The sequence below is a fragment of the Limulus polyphemus genome, unplaced genomic scaffold (assembly GCF_000517525.1).
Source record: "Limulus polyphemus unplaced genomic scaffold, Limulus_polyphemus-2.1.2 Scaffold75, whole genome shotgun sequence".
NCBI lineage: Eukaryota > Metazoa > Arthropoda > Merostomata > Xiphosura > Limulidae > Limulus > Limulus polyphemus.
This window is the reverse complement of record NW_013665685.1, coordinates 1,109,471-1,124,857: the sequence shown is the minus strand read 5'-3', so window position 1 is coordinate 1,124,857 and position 15,387 is coordinate 1,109,471. Positions and strand designations below refer to the sequence as shown.

Below are 15,387 nucleotides of genomic sequence, written 5' to 3'. Positions count from 1 at the left end.
CCTCTCTCAGGCTTAGGTAAAATACAGTCAGCTAAATTTTTTTTTTTTTTTTATTGGTCAATATTTACATGAAATGCTAATTAAAATGTTTTGATGCAATTAACAATAAATGTATTTACTGATTCAACGAGATAAATGATTAAAAAAACAAGGGTAATCAAAGACAATGTTATTACAAAAATATTCAGTGTCCTTTAAATTAAGCTTTATTCGAAAACACTATCCAACATATCTCATTTGTGAACCAATTTCCAGTTATTTTGTTGTTGCTTACTAAACAAAACTGAGAGAATGAAAGGGTTGAAATAAAAGGACAAAAACTTATATCTGTTTACTAAAGTATGTTGGTAAATGAAAAAAAAACCGAATAAGAGTCATTTCATGCTGAATATCTGCTTTACACTAAACAATCTGATTAAAGGATACGGTCAGTTCCTGGGAAGAGAGTTCTTGATGTTAGAAGTTCAGCCATGATACATCCTACTGACCAGATGTCCACTAAAATAAAATTACAATTAAAAATAAAAAATCTTCTTAAAATCCAAATTTTTTATATATCAGGTCATCAAGAAACTAATGTCACATATTGGAACACTTTCATTACCCCCCCCTCAAAACCGTGCATCATGTATAATAGTTAAACTACCTAAATGTCACGTTAGGGTGGCCTAGATAATGTGTAAAGTTAAGTATACTCTAATCCCTTATAGTGATAGCACACAATGAGACACACATTCAGCATGTAATGCTGTTTAAATACAAGAAGGGAAACAACACCTCTGTAGTCACAAAGAATATTAAAGACGTGGAAATGTTTTGAAGGTTCATAAGACAAAAAGGCGGAACACTTTCAAAACATTGTCCTCTACATTTGTGTTTCTACAAGAGGCAGTTTCCATCCATTCAACTAAGTTTCATCATAAATACTATACCTAAACAATCTATCAAAGAATATATCATAGCTACAAACACCAAGACAAGAAATGGTATTTTTATTTGCCATTTCTATACAATTATTGTTGGTATACCCTAAAATGTTATACAGACTGATGGTACTCTCATCAATACCTAACAGTTAGTAGGTTGCATCTTTATCAAATTAACTCAGTAATAACTAAACCTTTATTAGGCTCTAGTTTTTAATTTATGCTTTTACTGAAATCAAATACATGGTATTTTCAATTTAACAACATCTTATGCAACACACAAGCAAAATGAGATTAAGGTATAACACTCTTAACATAGAATTGCTAACAAGAGAGAGAAACAAGTGGAATGGATTTTTTAACCTATGACACTAGGAACTAAGGACTAACTAAGCAGTCCAAAATCAGGTTTTTGTCAGGTCCCCACTAAGTTCAACTCTCAGGCTACATCTTCAAAACAGTAATTATTGATTTCAAGGAGTTTTTATCATTACTCATATATAAAATATTTTTGTAGTTTTTATGCTTTTTAATGAGAAATGTGTATTTGCTCTACTTTATCATTTTCACGGATTACCCATAGGTTTTTTTTTTTAAAAGCTATAAAACAATCAATATTCTGGATCATTTAAAATAACATAACCTTTGTATCTTGTTTACAACTTATAATGGTTTATTGATCTTAACATTACACTCCTAGAACGCATATTTTACCTCGGACTACAGTATGATCTTCCATCAATTTATAAGAAAATATATATTTGAAATACAGAAAATGCGTGTTTCATCCATATTATTGCTTATTTTTCATTACTCACATAACATCAGTTTTAGAGAAGTAATAATGCACACCATAACTAGATCTAATCACAAGGTACCCCAAAAAGTTATTAACTTCTAGTTACAAGGTAAACATTAACAAAAATTATTGATTTATACTTACACTTTTTCTACTTTATGTAAAAATAAAATTATTTTTTTACAATTCCAATATATCAGTCCTACTTAAACCTCTTAAATGGTCCAGAGTTTCAAACTTTATATCTGTATAGCTTTCCATATGGACATCCTTTTCTGCAAGTTACAAGGTTTTACTAAGTTATATTCAAAATTTAATTAAAGTACTTTATTATCAAGGTGTACGAATAAAATTGCCATCAAAACATAACTAATAATTCAAATTTTAACATAAGTGTTAAGTTCTTAATTTTATAAGGCAATGTTTAGAAAAAAAAATCCCCAATTCCCCCTAGTATAAAACTTGTGACATTTGTTAAATCTAGTATCTACTCTTCTATAATGTTTTTAATAACCCCTCCAAGAAGTATGTAGTTTAACGTAAGTTACTCATTATAATGTCATCACCCAGGCAAAGCAAAAATTTTATAACCTTCATTTTAATTAATTAAAGAGCCACAAAGTAGAAGATCAGACCCCTCTTGCCACACTCACCTGTCACATCATCTCTTTCTCAATTAGCCAATAGTTCTCTCTGATGTTTAATACTATATTATTTGTAACCAATAGAAAGTCAAAGTTTTAACCTATCAAATGACATATTATAATAGATAGTTTTTTGTACAGAGAATTGTCTATTTTGCTTCCAGTTCAAACTTTATTTCCATGGGAAACATAAATGAAATTTGAGATTTTTCAGATGAAGAAAATTATTTTTAATCTTAACATGAAAATCATTTTGAGTGAAAATATTTAATTACAAATTCTGATTTTTTGTCTGCAAAAGACAATGATTATTGAAAGCTTGGAAAATTTTGTGAAAATATAAAAAAACATACTAGAAGTTATAGTGTGGAAACTATAAAGGTCAATTTGGGGTCACAAACTCAGCCGATTCCACTGAGCCTGTAGCTAGAGTGATAATACAATTAAATATTACAGGATTATTACACTAGAACATTATCTTGTTGTGTCTCATTCATGTAAAAGTGACAGCCTTTTAGCTATATCTTTACCTGTCTGGTTGTATCTCATCCAATTCAACATGATTTCTGGTGCTCGATACCATCTAGTGGCAACATAACCAGTCATCTGTGATTCAGCTTGCCTCGCAAGTCCAAAGTCCAAGATCTGAAGTACAAAGAGGAAAAACACTCAAACTTTTAACATACACTGTAATAATACTATAACTAAATTAGTATTATTAAATAACATTCACCTTTTGAATAGACAGGTGTAATCCTACTTAGTATCAGTAAACTCCTAAAACTACTCACCTTGAGTTCACAGTCTTCATTTACAGCAATATTGCTTGGCTTCAAATCCTGAAAGTCACAAAAAATTAGCATTTAGCAACCTACAATTATGATAACCTGAACCTACTTTGTAATAATAATAAAAATAACTGTATGTGTAATCTAGCTACTGAATAACAAACTGGTCAAAACAATACAATAAAATTTAAAGGGGAAGAACTGCTATATACAATGATAATGAATTAACAGGAAATAAAAGTGATATAAAAATATTCAAGGAAAATAAACAGTTAAAAAGTTACTCAGCTAACCCTAAATAAAGAAACAAAGGAGAATGCAAGTGTTTACGGAAGATTTAATTTATTTACAAGTAGAAATGAAATATATAAAGAAAACTTCTATACAATATAAATTACATTAAAATACTAAATGTGGGTTAAATAAAACCTCAGAAAAATGAAAGTTCAAAAGTCTATGAAAAATTTTAAAATTCAACTTACCCGATGAATAATACCAGCAGAATGGATGTACTGTAAATATTTCAAAAACCAGGTCAAATTAAAACGATTTGATCAATAGCAGCATGTAAAGTCTTGAAAACTAGTTAATGGCAGAATAGATTATTTCAACTTTCATTGATATTCTTTCTGGTATTTGTAACTAACTGTAACCAACTTTTTATAGGCTCTTGCCTCATAAAACAAAGTTAATTAACATTTAAAAGTTATACAAGACATTAATACACACAAATACATCCCTCAACTGTGCCCAGTACAATCACATAGCTTCATACATGCCACACTTGGAATAATGATCAATATGTGTAATATTGGATTTTCTTAAAATGTATCAGCCAATGCAAGTCAAAGTTTATTTAGTTTAAGATATCTTATGCTTGTCAATTAGTCAGTAATAGATGTAAATACTTAATCATACTATAATCACTTACATAAATCCTTCTGGCTACCTTACAATGATATTCTACTTGAAATGTTTGAATCACTATGGAAACCTTACACTTGAGTTTTACAGTCAGTTTTGCCAAAATAAACTGACTGGTTACCTGTACTCTTTTCTCAATTAAACCACTGAAAACTTATGCTATTTAAACCACTTAATACTCTTATATTCATTGTTTCAGTTTAAATTAGTACAGACAATTTACACTATGACCTATTTCTATTTTAGTTTAGCCACTTTAACCATCAGTGTTCAACTTTATTTTATTTTGTCTAATCACTTTGTCCACTCTGCACTGCTATGTTTTCTTATGCCAAAGTTGATTTGATCAGTTTGCAAACCACATTTAGATATGTTAGTGAGTTAATTTGATCACCTTACGCAAATATATTCATCGGGGTTACTGGACTCGGTACTGGTCTAGCTAGTTTAGACAATATTTGTTTGACCTCACCATTACATTTTACAGTTTTAGACATGCATGTTAAGCCTATTTGTTTATCAGTATTTCACATATTATCAGTTCAGATCACATTTATCTGTATCAGTAAGTCTTTAATATGTTTACCAATACTAATCAAGGTTGATTTACACTATTGTATTTGATTGTTTTAGTCCAGCAATGTTAAGCCAATTTGTTTGCTGGTGTTAACATAGTATAACATACAAACAAGATGGGATGGTTTGATCCTTCAAGGCTGTAAATATTCTTTTGAATCTAAAGTGTAAACAGACAAATAAAGTTTGTAGAATGCAGCTACATCAAAATTAAGTTTTTTATTATCCTTAGGCCTACAAATAAAATCTAGTCCACAGTGAAATATCACTGACAAGAAGCCTTTGCATTAAACAGTGTTTAACTGACAGTTTAACATGTATACTGACTACCGTATATTAAAGTGTTTAACTGACGGTTTAACATGTATACTGACTACCATATGTTACAGTGTTTAACTGACAGTTTAACGTGCATACTGACTAACATATATTAAACAGTGTTTAACTGACAGTTTAACATGCATACTGACTAACATATATTAAACAGTGTTTAACTGACAGTTTAACATGCATACTGACTAACATATATTAAACAGTTTAACATGCATACTGACAAACATATATTAAACAGTGTTTAACTGACAGTTTAACATGCATACTGACTAACATATATTAAACAGTGTTTAACTGACAGTTTAACATGCATACTGACTAACACATATTAAACAGTGTTTAACTGACAGTTTAACATGCATACTGACTAACATATATTAAACAGTGTTTAACTGACAGTTTAACATGCATACTGACTAACACATATTAAATAGTGTTTAACTAACACTTTAACAGGTATACCGAGTACCATATATTAAACAGTGTTTAACACTTCTTCAGTTCACAGGCCCATACTCTTATTGATACCTTAGTTTTCTCATTAATTTTTGTAAAAATTCTAAGAATAATTTGTAAAGTCTTAGCACCCACTGGAAATAATTGAGATATATTTTAATATTATAGTGAATATCTTCATTACAAAATGAGAGACATGTTTTTGTGGAAAATATGCAATAGAAAATCAAAATTTTTTCCTCAAAAGAAGCTTCAACAGATGGCTAAGGTTTTCTTTAAAACATTTCAGATGAATTACAGTCTTCCACTTCAACATTATTTTAAATGAATTAATAGTTTCCATATTCACTTTTACTTGAAGTTCCTGAAAAACATTTGAAAAAATTCTAGCAGTAAAATACACTGAACAAAATTATAATTTTAGTGTGAATAATTTTGTATAAACTGGCATATTTTTTTCTATAAATGGTGTTGCTAATGTGGACTGGTAGAATTAGAAGTTAAAGGTGCTTTAGGTTAATTTTGTAAATGAACAATATTCAAAAAGATTTTTTTTTCTACACTCATGAAAACAAAATGCTCATACTAATCAATATAATCACAAAATTGTGAAACAAAACATCAGCCGTTTTGAGTATTTAAAATCAGTATCAATATTATACTGGGTCTTGTAAACTCAAAGACTGTTAAAACTTGACATTGGTAATGATTACGTGATATGCACTGTGTTCTTAAGACTTAACCCAACAAGCTAAAAATAAGTTTATTTAACTTGTTCAAGTTACTTTTACCATATGTGACCTGCTAATTCTGCAATTCACTTAATAAGAGCAACAAACCTCTGAAATGAATACAGGTAACAACACTTAAATAACAGGAATAATTATACAACAGAATTAATGAACATAGGTATATTAACATTTCATTGTAATATTTATTTTTTCCCCTTGCATTCAAAGCTCATTCTAGAAGTTCTATTTTCTTCTGTTTGGCTCCAATTGTAGTAAGGTTATTCTGGGACTTGTCTAGTTTTTCCTTGTCTGTTAATAATGTAAATTGAACAGCTGTTGCATCATGAAGATTTGTGTTTTTTAAAGCAAACTAGTATATAATTTCCTACATCCAAGAGATTTAGCAGTGTATATATCATTTTGTATTTTCTTTTACTTGCCTATGAAACATGCTTCTCGAAACTTTGACAGGATGAAATTTCCTGACTTTTTGATCCAAGCTTATAATGTATCAGTGAACTCTTACCTATAATAATAATATAATGTAAAATTTCAAAACATTATAAATGTATTGTTTAATAAAAAGTTGCAATATGACAAGTCAAGCCATTCCCCAGTTATTGATATTTTATCAGAATGTACAAAATAAAGGCAGTTTATTCCTTAGAAAGTGTGATCAGTACATACTATCGTATACTAATTTTAATTCAAATCACAAAAATATTATTACAACATAAACAACACTAAATTTTAACATTTTTGATGACTAGAGCAGTCTTTATTTGCAGGTAAAATTTCAAGTAAAAGTTCTACAGCTCTCATCCATTAATTCTGTTCCAATGTACAATAAAAAGATAATATGTCAAATTTCATACATTTTGGACCATATCTAGAGGTTGCTCAATGAGGTCAAAGTTCTAGACTGCACTGGTCACATAACATATGTACTACGTGATTTAAAAACATTTGTTATGTGTTATAAATTATCTATTCATAGTATGATATTATTTTATTGGATGTATGATAGTATAATTGCATAATTATATGATTTTAGTGTGGTTAGTCACTTTTGCATTGTTATTGTTTCCTTTCTGCTGTATTCTAGATATTGTCTAAAATATGTATTATTACAAAGCAATACAGTGTACTCACCTTTAGTCCTCTTAGGACTTGGTAGATAAGGAACTGTACATGATCATCACTTAGTTTCTGAGTTCTGATAATGTTGTTCAGATCAGAACCCATTAGGTGGGTTACCAAATATCTGTAAATTAAATTTTTTGTAAACTTAAGACACCTTTGACAAAAAATATTTCATACATAAAATTACAAGTAATTTCAGATTACATTAGAAATAATTTCAAGCCATTTGATTCACCATAAAGATAGCATATGTTAAGAAATACAAAGCCAATAATTTAGTACAAAATATATCAAGGCCCCAGAAGAACCTCACTTTCCATAAAGAAAATAGTCACTAACTATTGTTAGATTAATACTTTCCTCTCCAAGTGTATTCAGGGCAATTTTTACATAGATATACCCAGAGTTTAAATTGGTAAATAAAACAAGTTTCAGGTTTTTAGCTAAAACATTTTTATTTTAGCCAAAAATAACAGTTGAAACATGTTTGAAACAAATAGTTTTATTTGGTATGATTAATTTGGCAACCATATTAGTTTTTAGGCATTAATTACCCCCTTCCCCTTCATAGTTAGCCAGTTATTCAAAGGTTTGTTTAACATATGAATTTGGAAACAGATCAAAAACCCCTGCAGAGTTCTCATTAAGTGTTCAGTTATTTATTTTCAGATATAATACCTTTCCAAAATAAACAGTAAACTGTGACATATATTTTGATAATTATACACAGGATTTATATATTTTGTATTAGCCCATTCTGTGCTATATGAACATGTGAAAATTACAAATTATTTATTTTGCATTTGAAAATTACATCTAACAATTTAAATGTACCAGTTAAAGCCTAACAAAATTTTTAGACTAGTTTTCATCTTCATTTGAAGCAGTGAATGAGCACCTGTGAATGTTGGCAGTGACCAGATGGATTGAGAGTGGTTGCTAAGTAACATTTATTGTGTACTTGTAGAAACCTGCTAATAAAATATTTCTATCATAAAATCTTAAGTTTAATGATTAAAAAAAGAAAAAAGAAAAAAAATATTTCATTCAGCTAAGCATTAAGAAGCACTTAATTATAATGCAAGTAATTTTGGGAAATATGCAAAAATGACATGAAAACATTTATAATACACATTTTAGGTTTTCAGTTTTGCTGCTAAAGTAAAATTTTAGTAAAATTTTTTCACTATGTTTTTAATATTGATATTTCCTCACCTTCAATTAAATACACCCCAAAAAATGTAAATTTGACTACCTCATATAGTATTGAGAGAGAGGTTTTTAAATAAAGAAGGCTCTGTATATAGTTGAAACTTTAGTAGCATGCCATAATTTCAGGTTGAGTTTCCATGACAACAACTAGACCAGTATGAGGAAAGTACAAAAATCACCCATAATGCACAAACATTTCAGATAATTAATGGTTTCTGTGACACAGTTACCTCAACCCAAAAGTTCCTTGAAAGTTGAAAAACCAGTTTATCTCATATCAATGAAAGTAGAAACACATGATTAATGTTAGTTTAAACACTGGATATCTATAATAATGGTAAAAAAAGAGGTTTACTCTCTGCGTTAGACAGACTGAAATCTTTCTACAGACAGGAACAAATTGAAACCTATTTCAAGTATGGTACTATATCTCAACTGATAGAAAGCAACAACTAATGAAATCAGAATACTCAGTAAATTTGCCAATTTGATATAACAGTTTGAAAATTTTTACAATAATTTTAGGATTGTTTCAGAGTTTTACAAGTAAATATAGGTTAAAAGTGAGATAAATCAACAGATAGTTACCTGAATTTAAAGTTTATTTTAAAAATTAGCCCTAGATTTTGAAAATGAGAGATAAAATCTAGGCTTATATACTTAAAAATTGCTCTTGACCATTTAGTAAGGTTTAAAAAAATTATTTTTTTATTTATAAGCTAACTAAAAAATACAAAGTTGGGACTTTAGAAGTCCAAAATGGCAAGTCAAATTCAGCAAATACACTTAAAAAAACTGATAGTATTTGTCAAGATAGTTAGATAAAAGAAAGCATATTTCTTTTACTTCCATAATAGGACTTTTCCCAAATTGAATGAACATATCCAATTATATTAAAAATAATTGTTAAAAAGTTAGCAAAATAAAGAAGACATCAAAACACTTGTAAGAGTTCATTATATAATGGTGATGTTTGCTATGGTAAGTTCTTGAACATGAACTAGTTTGTGGAATAATTTATCTGTAAATAGAACCAATTTAAATGGATTGCAAAGACAGTATCAAAACTTAACTTGCATTACAATGCACTATATAAAACAAATATTTCCATCTTGTGTGAAGCCAGTAGGAATCCAAGGGAATTTATAGACAGATGAATAGGTTCTAAAACATGGATCTTTCCTGTAAGAAAGTAGTTCTTAAAATAAATCTACTCACACATCTTGGAAGTCATCTAATGTAGTAGTTGGGGTAAAAACATCAAGCAGGCCTATCACCTGTTCAAAAAATCAAAAACAGTCACATTCAACTAATGCTCTCACACATTAGGTCCTAGTATCTAACTTCTCATAATAAGTGCTATGGCATTACTGAATGCTTAACTTCATAAAATATTAAAAACAAGTCAAAAAGGTTATCCAATCCAATACATATTTGCTTTTCGTTACCCAAATCTTTATAATAAACATATCTGTACAACTCAAATTACCACCTAGAAATTTGCAGTCATGCTACCACTGTTTAACATGAACAGCCCTGATCTGAAGTACATAATGAACAGAAACTACAAACTTCACTACCATTCTTAACCTTTTTTTTTTTTGGAAGATAAAACCCTGAAGTTTGACAGAAGTTAATGACCTATTTCTAATCTTTTATATACTGACTAGACATAATACTTACATTGTTCATCCCAAGTAACAAATCAAACTTATATGCGATTTTCATGTAGGAAATGTTTTAAATAAAGTTAATTCAATGAAACCATTTAATGCATTTCTTTCTTTTCATATAGTTTCAAGTTCAATACCCTATATCCATAAGTTTCATAACATCAACCCACAGTTAAATTTAAAATCACACTAAACTAATTCAAGAACATGTAAATATGTTAACACAATCTAGTAATTTTATTGTTTACTATATCCAATACTAACAGTTTGTACGTTCCTTCAAAGATGTGTAACAGTATTACATGTAAATGGTGTTTATTTATTTGCTAAGGTCCTATCATATTTCACATTCATCTGGATTTCTTTACACACATTGATATTGTTTAAACTGCCAAATGACAGCACATTGTGTTTTCTATCACCCTTATTTACCAGTCAATGGGCCAAACAAGACCTCAAACATCTTATTATTAATAAGTAATAAAAAATGTTTTGAAAAAAATAAATAAATACGAATGATGTAGAGATGGCAATGCCAAAAAGTATAGAAACAAAGCAGGGATGAATACACAAAACCATACAAAAATCCCTATATACATAGCCAAATATTTCTAAGGAAAACTTTTATCTATAACTAAATGTCGATTTCATTTCATTTGCATGAATTCAGGTTTGAATAATGCTATAAAGTCTTGCAATGGCTAATTCCCATAAGCTTGTAACATTAGTGGTTACTTATGTAGGGACTTTTGTATGGCTTTGTGTCTTCATCACTACCTTGTTTCTGTACTTTTTTGGCATTGACATTCCTATATCATACTTATTTTTCAATTTTTTTTTTTAATTACTTGTCTCCCCTCATTTTTTTCATGAATGACAGTTGCTATGAAAGCAGTAGTTTTAGCCTGACATGATGAGTTGTCTTGAAGGTCATCATATGTTGAAGTTAGTGAAATCCTATACTGCTTCTGCACTCTCCAAGTTAAAATGCAACATTTTGGTGTGTAAATCATCACAACTTCAAGCATTGGTGAGCTAGCCCTTCTGACACCAGAATCAGAATAATCAGCAGAACATTTGGCTGTTATGATACTCACCACTTCTCTATTTTAACAATGTTTTTTGGCTAAACTGAAGGTCTTAATAGCTTTTGAAAACCTCAAAAACCAACATTAGGGGTTTACGAGAGTCTCTTACATTGTTATAAGAAAGATTTGAGACTAAGGTGAGCAATACATTATATGTGATGGCCATTTTTTTCCTGGCCCATCCCTACATACTTTTTTCTGTAATAAATAAAATGAATGTCACATCAGTTATTACTAATGATACAGTTTTGTTTGTTCGTTTAATTTTCATGCAAAGCTAACAAGCTATCTGCACTAGCCATCACTAAAATAATTTGAGGTGATAGATTAGAGGCAGCTGTAGCTATTGAACAGCACGATCTCTTGGGCTAGTTTTTACCAGCAAACAGTGGGATTGACCATCACCTTATAATCTCCTGTGGCTAAAAAGGTGAGCATGTTTGGTAATGAATTTCAATCCTTCTACCTGCAGATTCTGGGTCAAGTGCTCTAAACACCAGAAACATATTTCCCTCTTTTTCTTAAGTAGAACTTCCCCTATCAACATCACATGACCTAACATTCTGAATGTCCTTGATACTATACCTGAATCATACCTACTAATAGTTCTCCACTCTTATTTCCACATGCCTCAGGGAATTAGCTAAGCTTTACCTTTCAGTCTAAAGCCATATTTCTTTTCCAGTCGTAATGCACTGCCAATCTCATGGTTATGGGTAATTGGAGGGGGGGGTGGTGTTTTAGAGTTAACTACCAATTTGGAATTATTTTTTTTTTTTCAATTCTAAGTGTGTAAAATATGCAAAATTCAAAACAGGCAGACTTACCTCTGAAACACAGTTTGTTTGATTACACACATTTAAAATGAGAAGGGATTTACTGAATGTTACACTAGTTGATGGCTAGAGGAGTCAAGCATGAGAAATAAAAATCAAAATACAGATCCAACAATACAAGTGGCCAAGAAGAATTGGGAGGTCCAAATACTTTTTGAGAATACATGATAATTAATAAAAACTGATCCAATGTTTATTAATGATATTCAGAATAAGCATTCGTCTATTAGAATACCTAGTTTCCTGTGGGAATCAAGTTTGCATTGAAAGAGAAATTGACAATTCTCTCTTCAGAAAACAATGTAACATAATAAGTCATTTGATAGATGAAAACCTTGCCTTTCTATTGGTTAGTAAAAATATAGTATTGTAAGTCAGAGAGAACTATTGATAATTTCTGAAAGAGAGAATGTGACAAAAGGGCATGGCAAGAGAGGAGTCTGGTTGTCTATTACATGACTCTGTAACCAAATAGGATTGAAGGCTATTTAAATTGTGCTTTGCCTGAGCAATATTAAATTTTGTACTTCTGGGAGGGGTGCTAAATAAATTAAAGAGGGAATGCCAATAGAACAAATATCACCTCACACTAGGGAAAATTCTAGATTTTTTAAATGTTGTTTTATAAAAGTAAGAACTTAAAATATTTATATTATTAAAATACGGATTATTAGCTACATTTTTTATGCTATAGCTATTGATATACCATGAAAAGAAATTAGTTTAGTTCAATTTTGAATGTAACTCACTAAAACCTTGTGAAATGTGCAGAAAAAAAGATTCCTGTAGAGAGAGAGAGGGTTAAGAGGATTTCTGAAAGTGAGTAAGAACTTTCCAATAAGAGGAAGATGGAAAAAGATCCTAAAACAGAAAATCAAACACAAGTTAGCCCCCCTTTAGATATTACAGAATTAGGCACAAAATTTGAAGTAGCACATACCTGAGAGATAAATAAAATCAGCAGAAGTGTCGTCAATAAGAGGGTTACACGAAAAAGGCTGTTCTTTAGAATGGAAGACAGAGATTACTAGGTGTTATGTGACAATGGTGACAACTTAAATGGAAAATCTCATAGAAATAACCACAGATGGCACATCATGCAAGGCCCAAATAAACAGAGCAAACAGGGTCAACAAGCACCCACAGATTTACAGTGTATATCCACAGTTAAATGTGCAATAAGGCCTCAAGAGAAGGAGTAAAAATGAACAGAAATGTAAAGAACAGGGTTAATAGTAAAGTTCCAAAGCATAATGAAATAAAGCGATTGAGGTGAACAGCATACTGACAACAAGTAAATGTAGCTTTGAGCTGAAAGTAGAACTTAACTAGTCCTCTTACACAGATGCAAACAAGTCACATGGAAGGTGGGAGAGTGCAGAATTATGCAAGAACATTCAAAACTTTAGTCATGTGATGCTGAAAGAGCAAGTTCTATTCAACAAAAAGAGGTATACTGATTTCCGGAGGTAAGTCTGCCTTTTTGAATACTCTCTTTTACTCATCATTAAGAAGTGGATGTTATGCATTTATGGTTTGTATCTTAGTATTGCAATCACTGCACATACCAATGAATTATCTTTGAATCACTAACTATAAAAGGCTTATTCCCATTGTCCTCCCTGTTGAGAATGATTTCACGCTCCTTTTTTTGGTAATGCTGTACAATATACATCGTCACTTTGCAACAAAATTATCACTTGATACTTCATAAGCCGACTATGGTGTTTATGTTGAATGCTTAATATTCATATTGATTTGTTAGAAAGTTTTCTTTATTCTTTATTTATTAATTGATAACTTTAATGATATAACAGCAAAATAGTTTAATTCAGAAGTTTTATGACATTGAGTTGTAATCAAAAGCAAAATAAAATTTACAAAGTAGTGATTTAGCTAAGCCTTATGTTACGTTTATGTGTTGAATTAAACTACAAATAGGACTACTATTACTAATGTTATAGAGTCAGTGTTTAAAAAGTTTTAAATGGTGCATAAATGTTAATTAATAAATATTCTTTTGGTATTTTAACACATATTATCTACTTGGCCTTAAAAAATAAAGAAAAATAAACATTTATTACTACCAAATATCTTTTATCCTTTGTACAGTGGAAAGAGTTGAAAATTTGTGTTGGAATATCTGCACTTTTCTACTTCCTGACCTAGAATACAGTGAAAAGGCTCAAGAGTACTATTTAAATCTGTTTCAGAGTGCACACCTACTTTGTTCATGATAACATTTAATTTTTCTGCGAAGTTTTTACTAAAAATGTGGTGATTAAAAAATTACTTCAAGAATGATGAAGTAAGTGAAGAGTAGGTGCATTTTGGAGTTACAGACAAATTCATTTTAATTATATTCTATAACTTTTGTTAATCATTTGACAATGGTTTCCAGTCATTTTTGATGAGCTTATATACTAGTGTTATATATTTAGCACATTCTTTATAAGACTATCATATATATAAATTAAAGGTATTATACGTGTAAATTATCTACAACTGCCAGTTTATTTGGTTTTAAACAAATTTGTGTTGAGAACCAATAGCTTTTTCAAAGTAGAAAATTAAGTAGATAAGTTACAATATTCATTTGCAGTTTATCAATTTGTCTGTTATTGTTGTCAACAAGATTATGTTGGATCAATGGCTTGCCGCCTTGGTTCCTGAACCAAATAGTATTTACAGCAAAGTCTGTGCAATTCTTTAAGCATTTTTCAGACATTTAGGCCCAACAGTGAGTGTGTGGGAGCAACAAGTGTAAACAATTTTTTGTACAGTATGTTCTACATAAAAATGACAAACTTAGCATTAGAGCCTCCCTATCCCTATATTAGGAAACTAAAAGCTGAACTTAATGTTAATTGGTCAATGCTGGAAATGTTTCTGAAGATACAAATCAAGGGATTTCCTGTAATTATACCCACCAACATCTGGATAATGAACATGAAGGGACAGCAAGTAAATTATTTTGTTACAAAAGTTTTAACAACAAAAATTTATTTAAGAGATTCTCTCCAATAATAACAATAAATTTTATCAATGCTAAAATGCTTATCTCTTTCAGCATGGCTTGGTCCCTGGGACTGACCTCATAACCATTTTGTGCTTGTTATATTAGGTTGTCAAGAAATTAATGTCGCATTTTGGAACACTTTCATCCCCCCTCCAAATATACATCGTGTATAATAGTTAAATGAATCACCTAAATGTCACGTTAGTGTAGCCTATATAATGTGTAAAGTTTAGTATACT

At 30.0% G+C, this 15,387-nt stretch overlaps 1 protein-coding gene across 4 annotated transcripts in view; it reads right to left on the bottom strand.

The window, feature by feature from the left end:
* The window catches only part of LOC106466697 (mitogen-activated protein kinase 14-like), a 65,413-nt gene that overhangs the window by 32,885 nt on the left and 17,141 nt on the right, over positions 1-15,387 (bottom strand). For all 4 annotated transcript variants that reach the window (XM_013927005.2, XM_013926997.2, XM_013927013.2 and 1 more), the window contains exons 3-8: positions 9,751-9,809; positions 7,330-7,441; positions 3,640-3,669; positions 3,161-3,208; positions 2,900-3,014; positions 427-498 (exon numbers count right to left, since the gene is read on the bottom strand). In XM_013927005.2, coding sequence (XP_013782459.1) covers positions 427-498; positions 2,900-3,014; positions 3,161-3,208; positions 3,640-3,669; positions 7,330-7,441; positions 9,751-9,809 — 436 coding nt within the window. The remainder of the gene's footprint in view (positions 1-426; positions 499-2,899; positions 3,015-3,160; positions 3,209-3,639; positions 3,670-7,329; positions 7,442-9,750; positions 9,810-15,387) is intronic.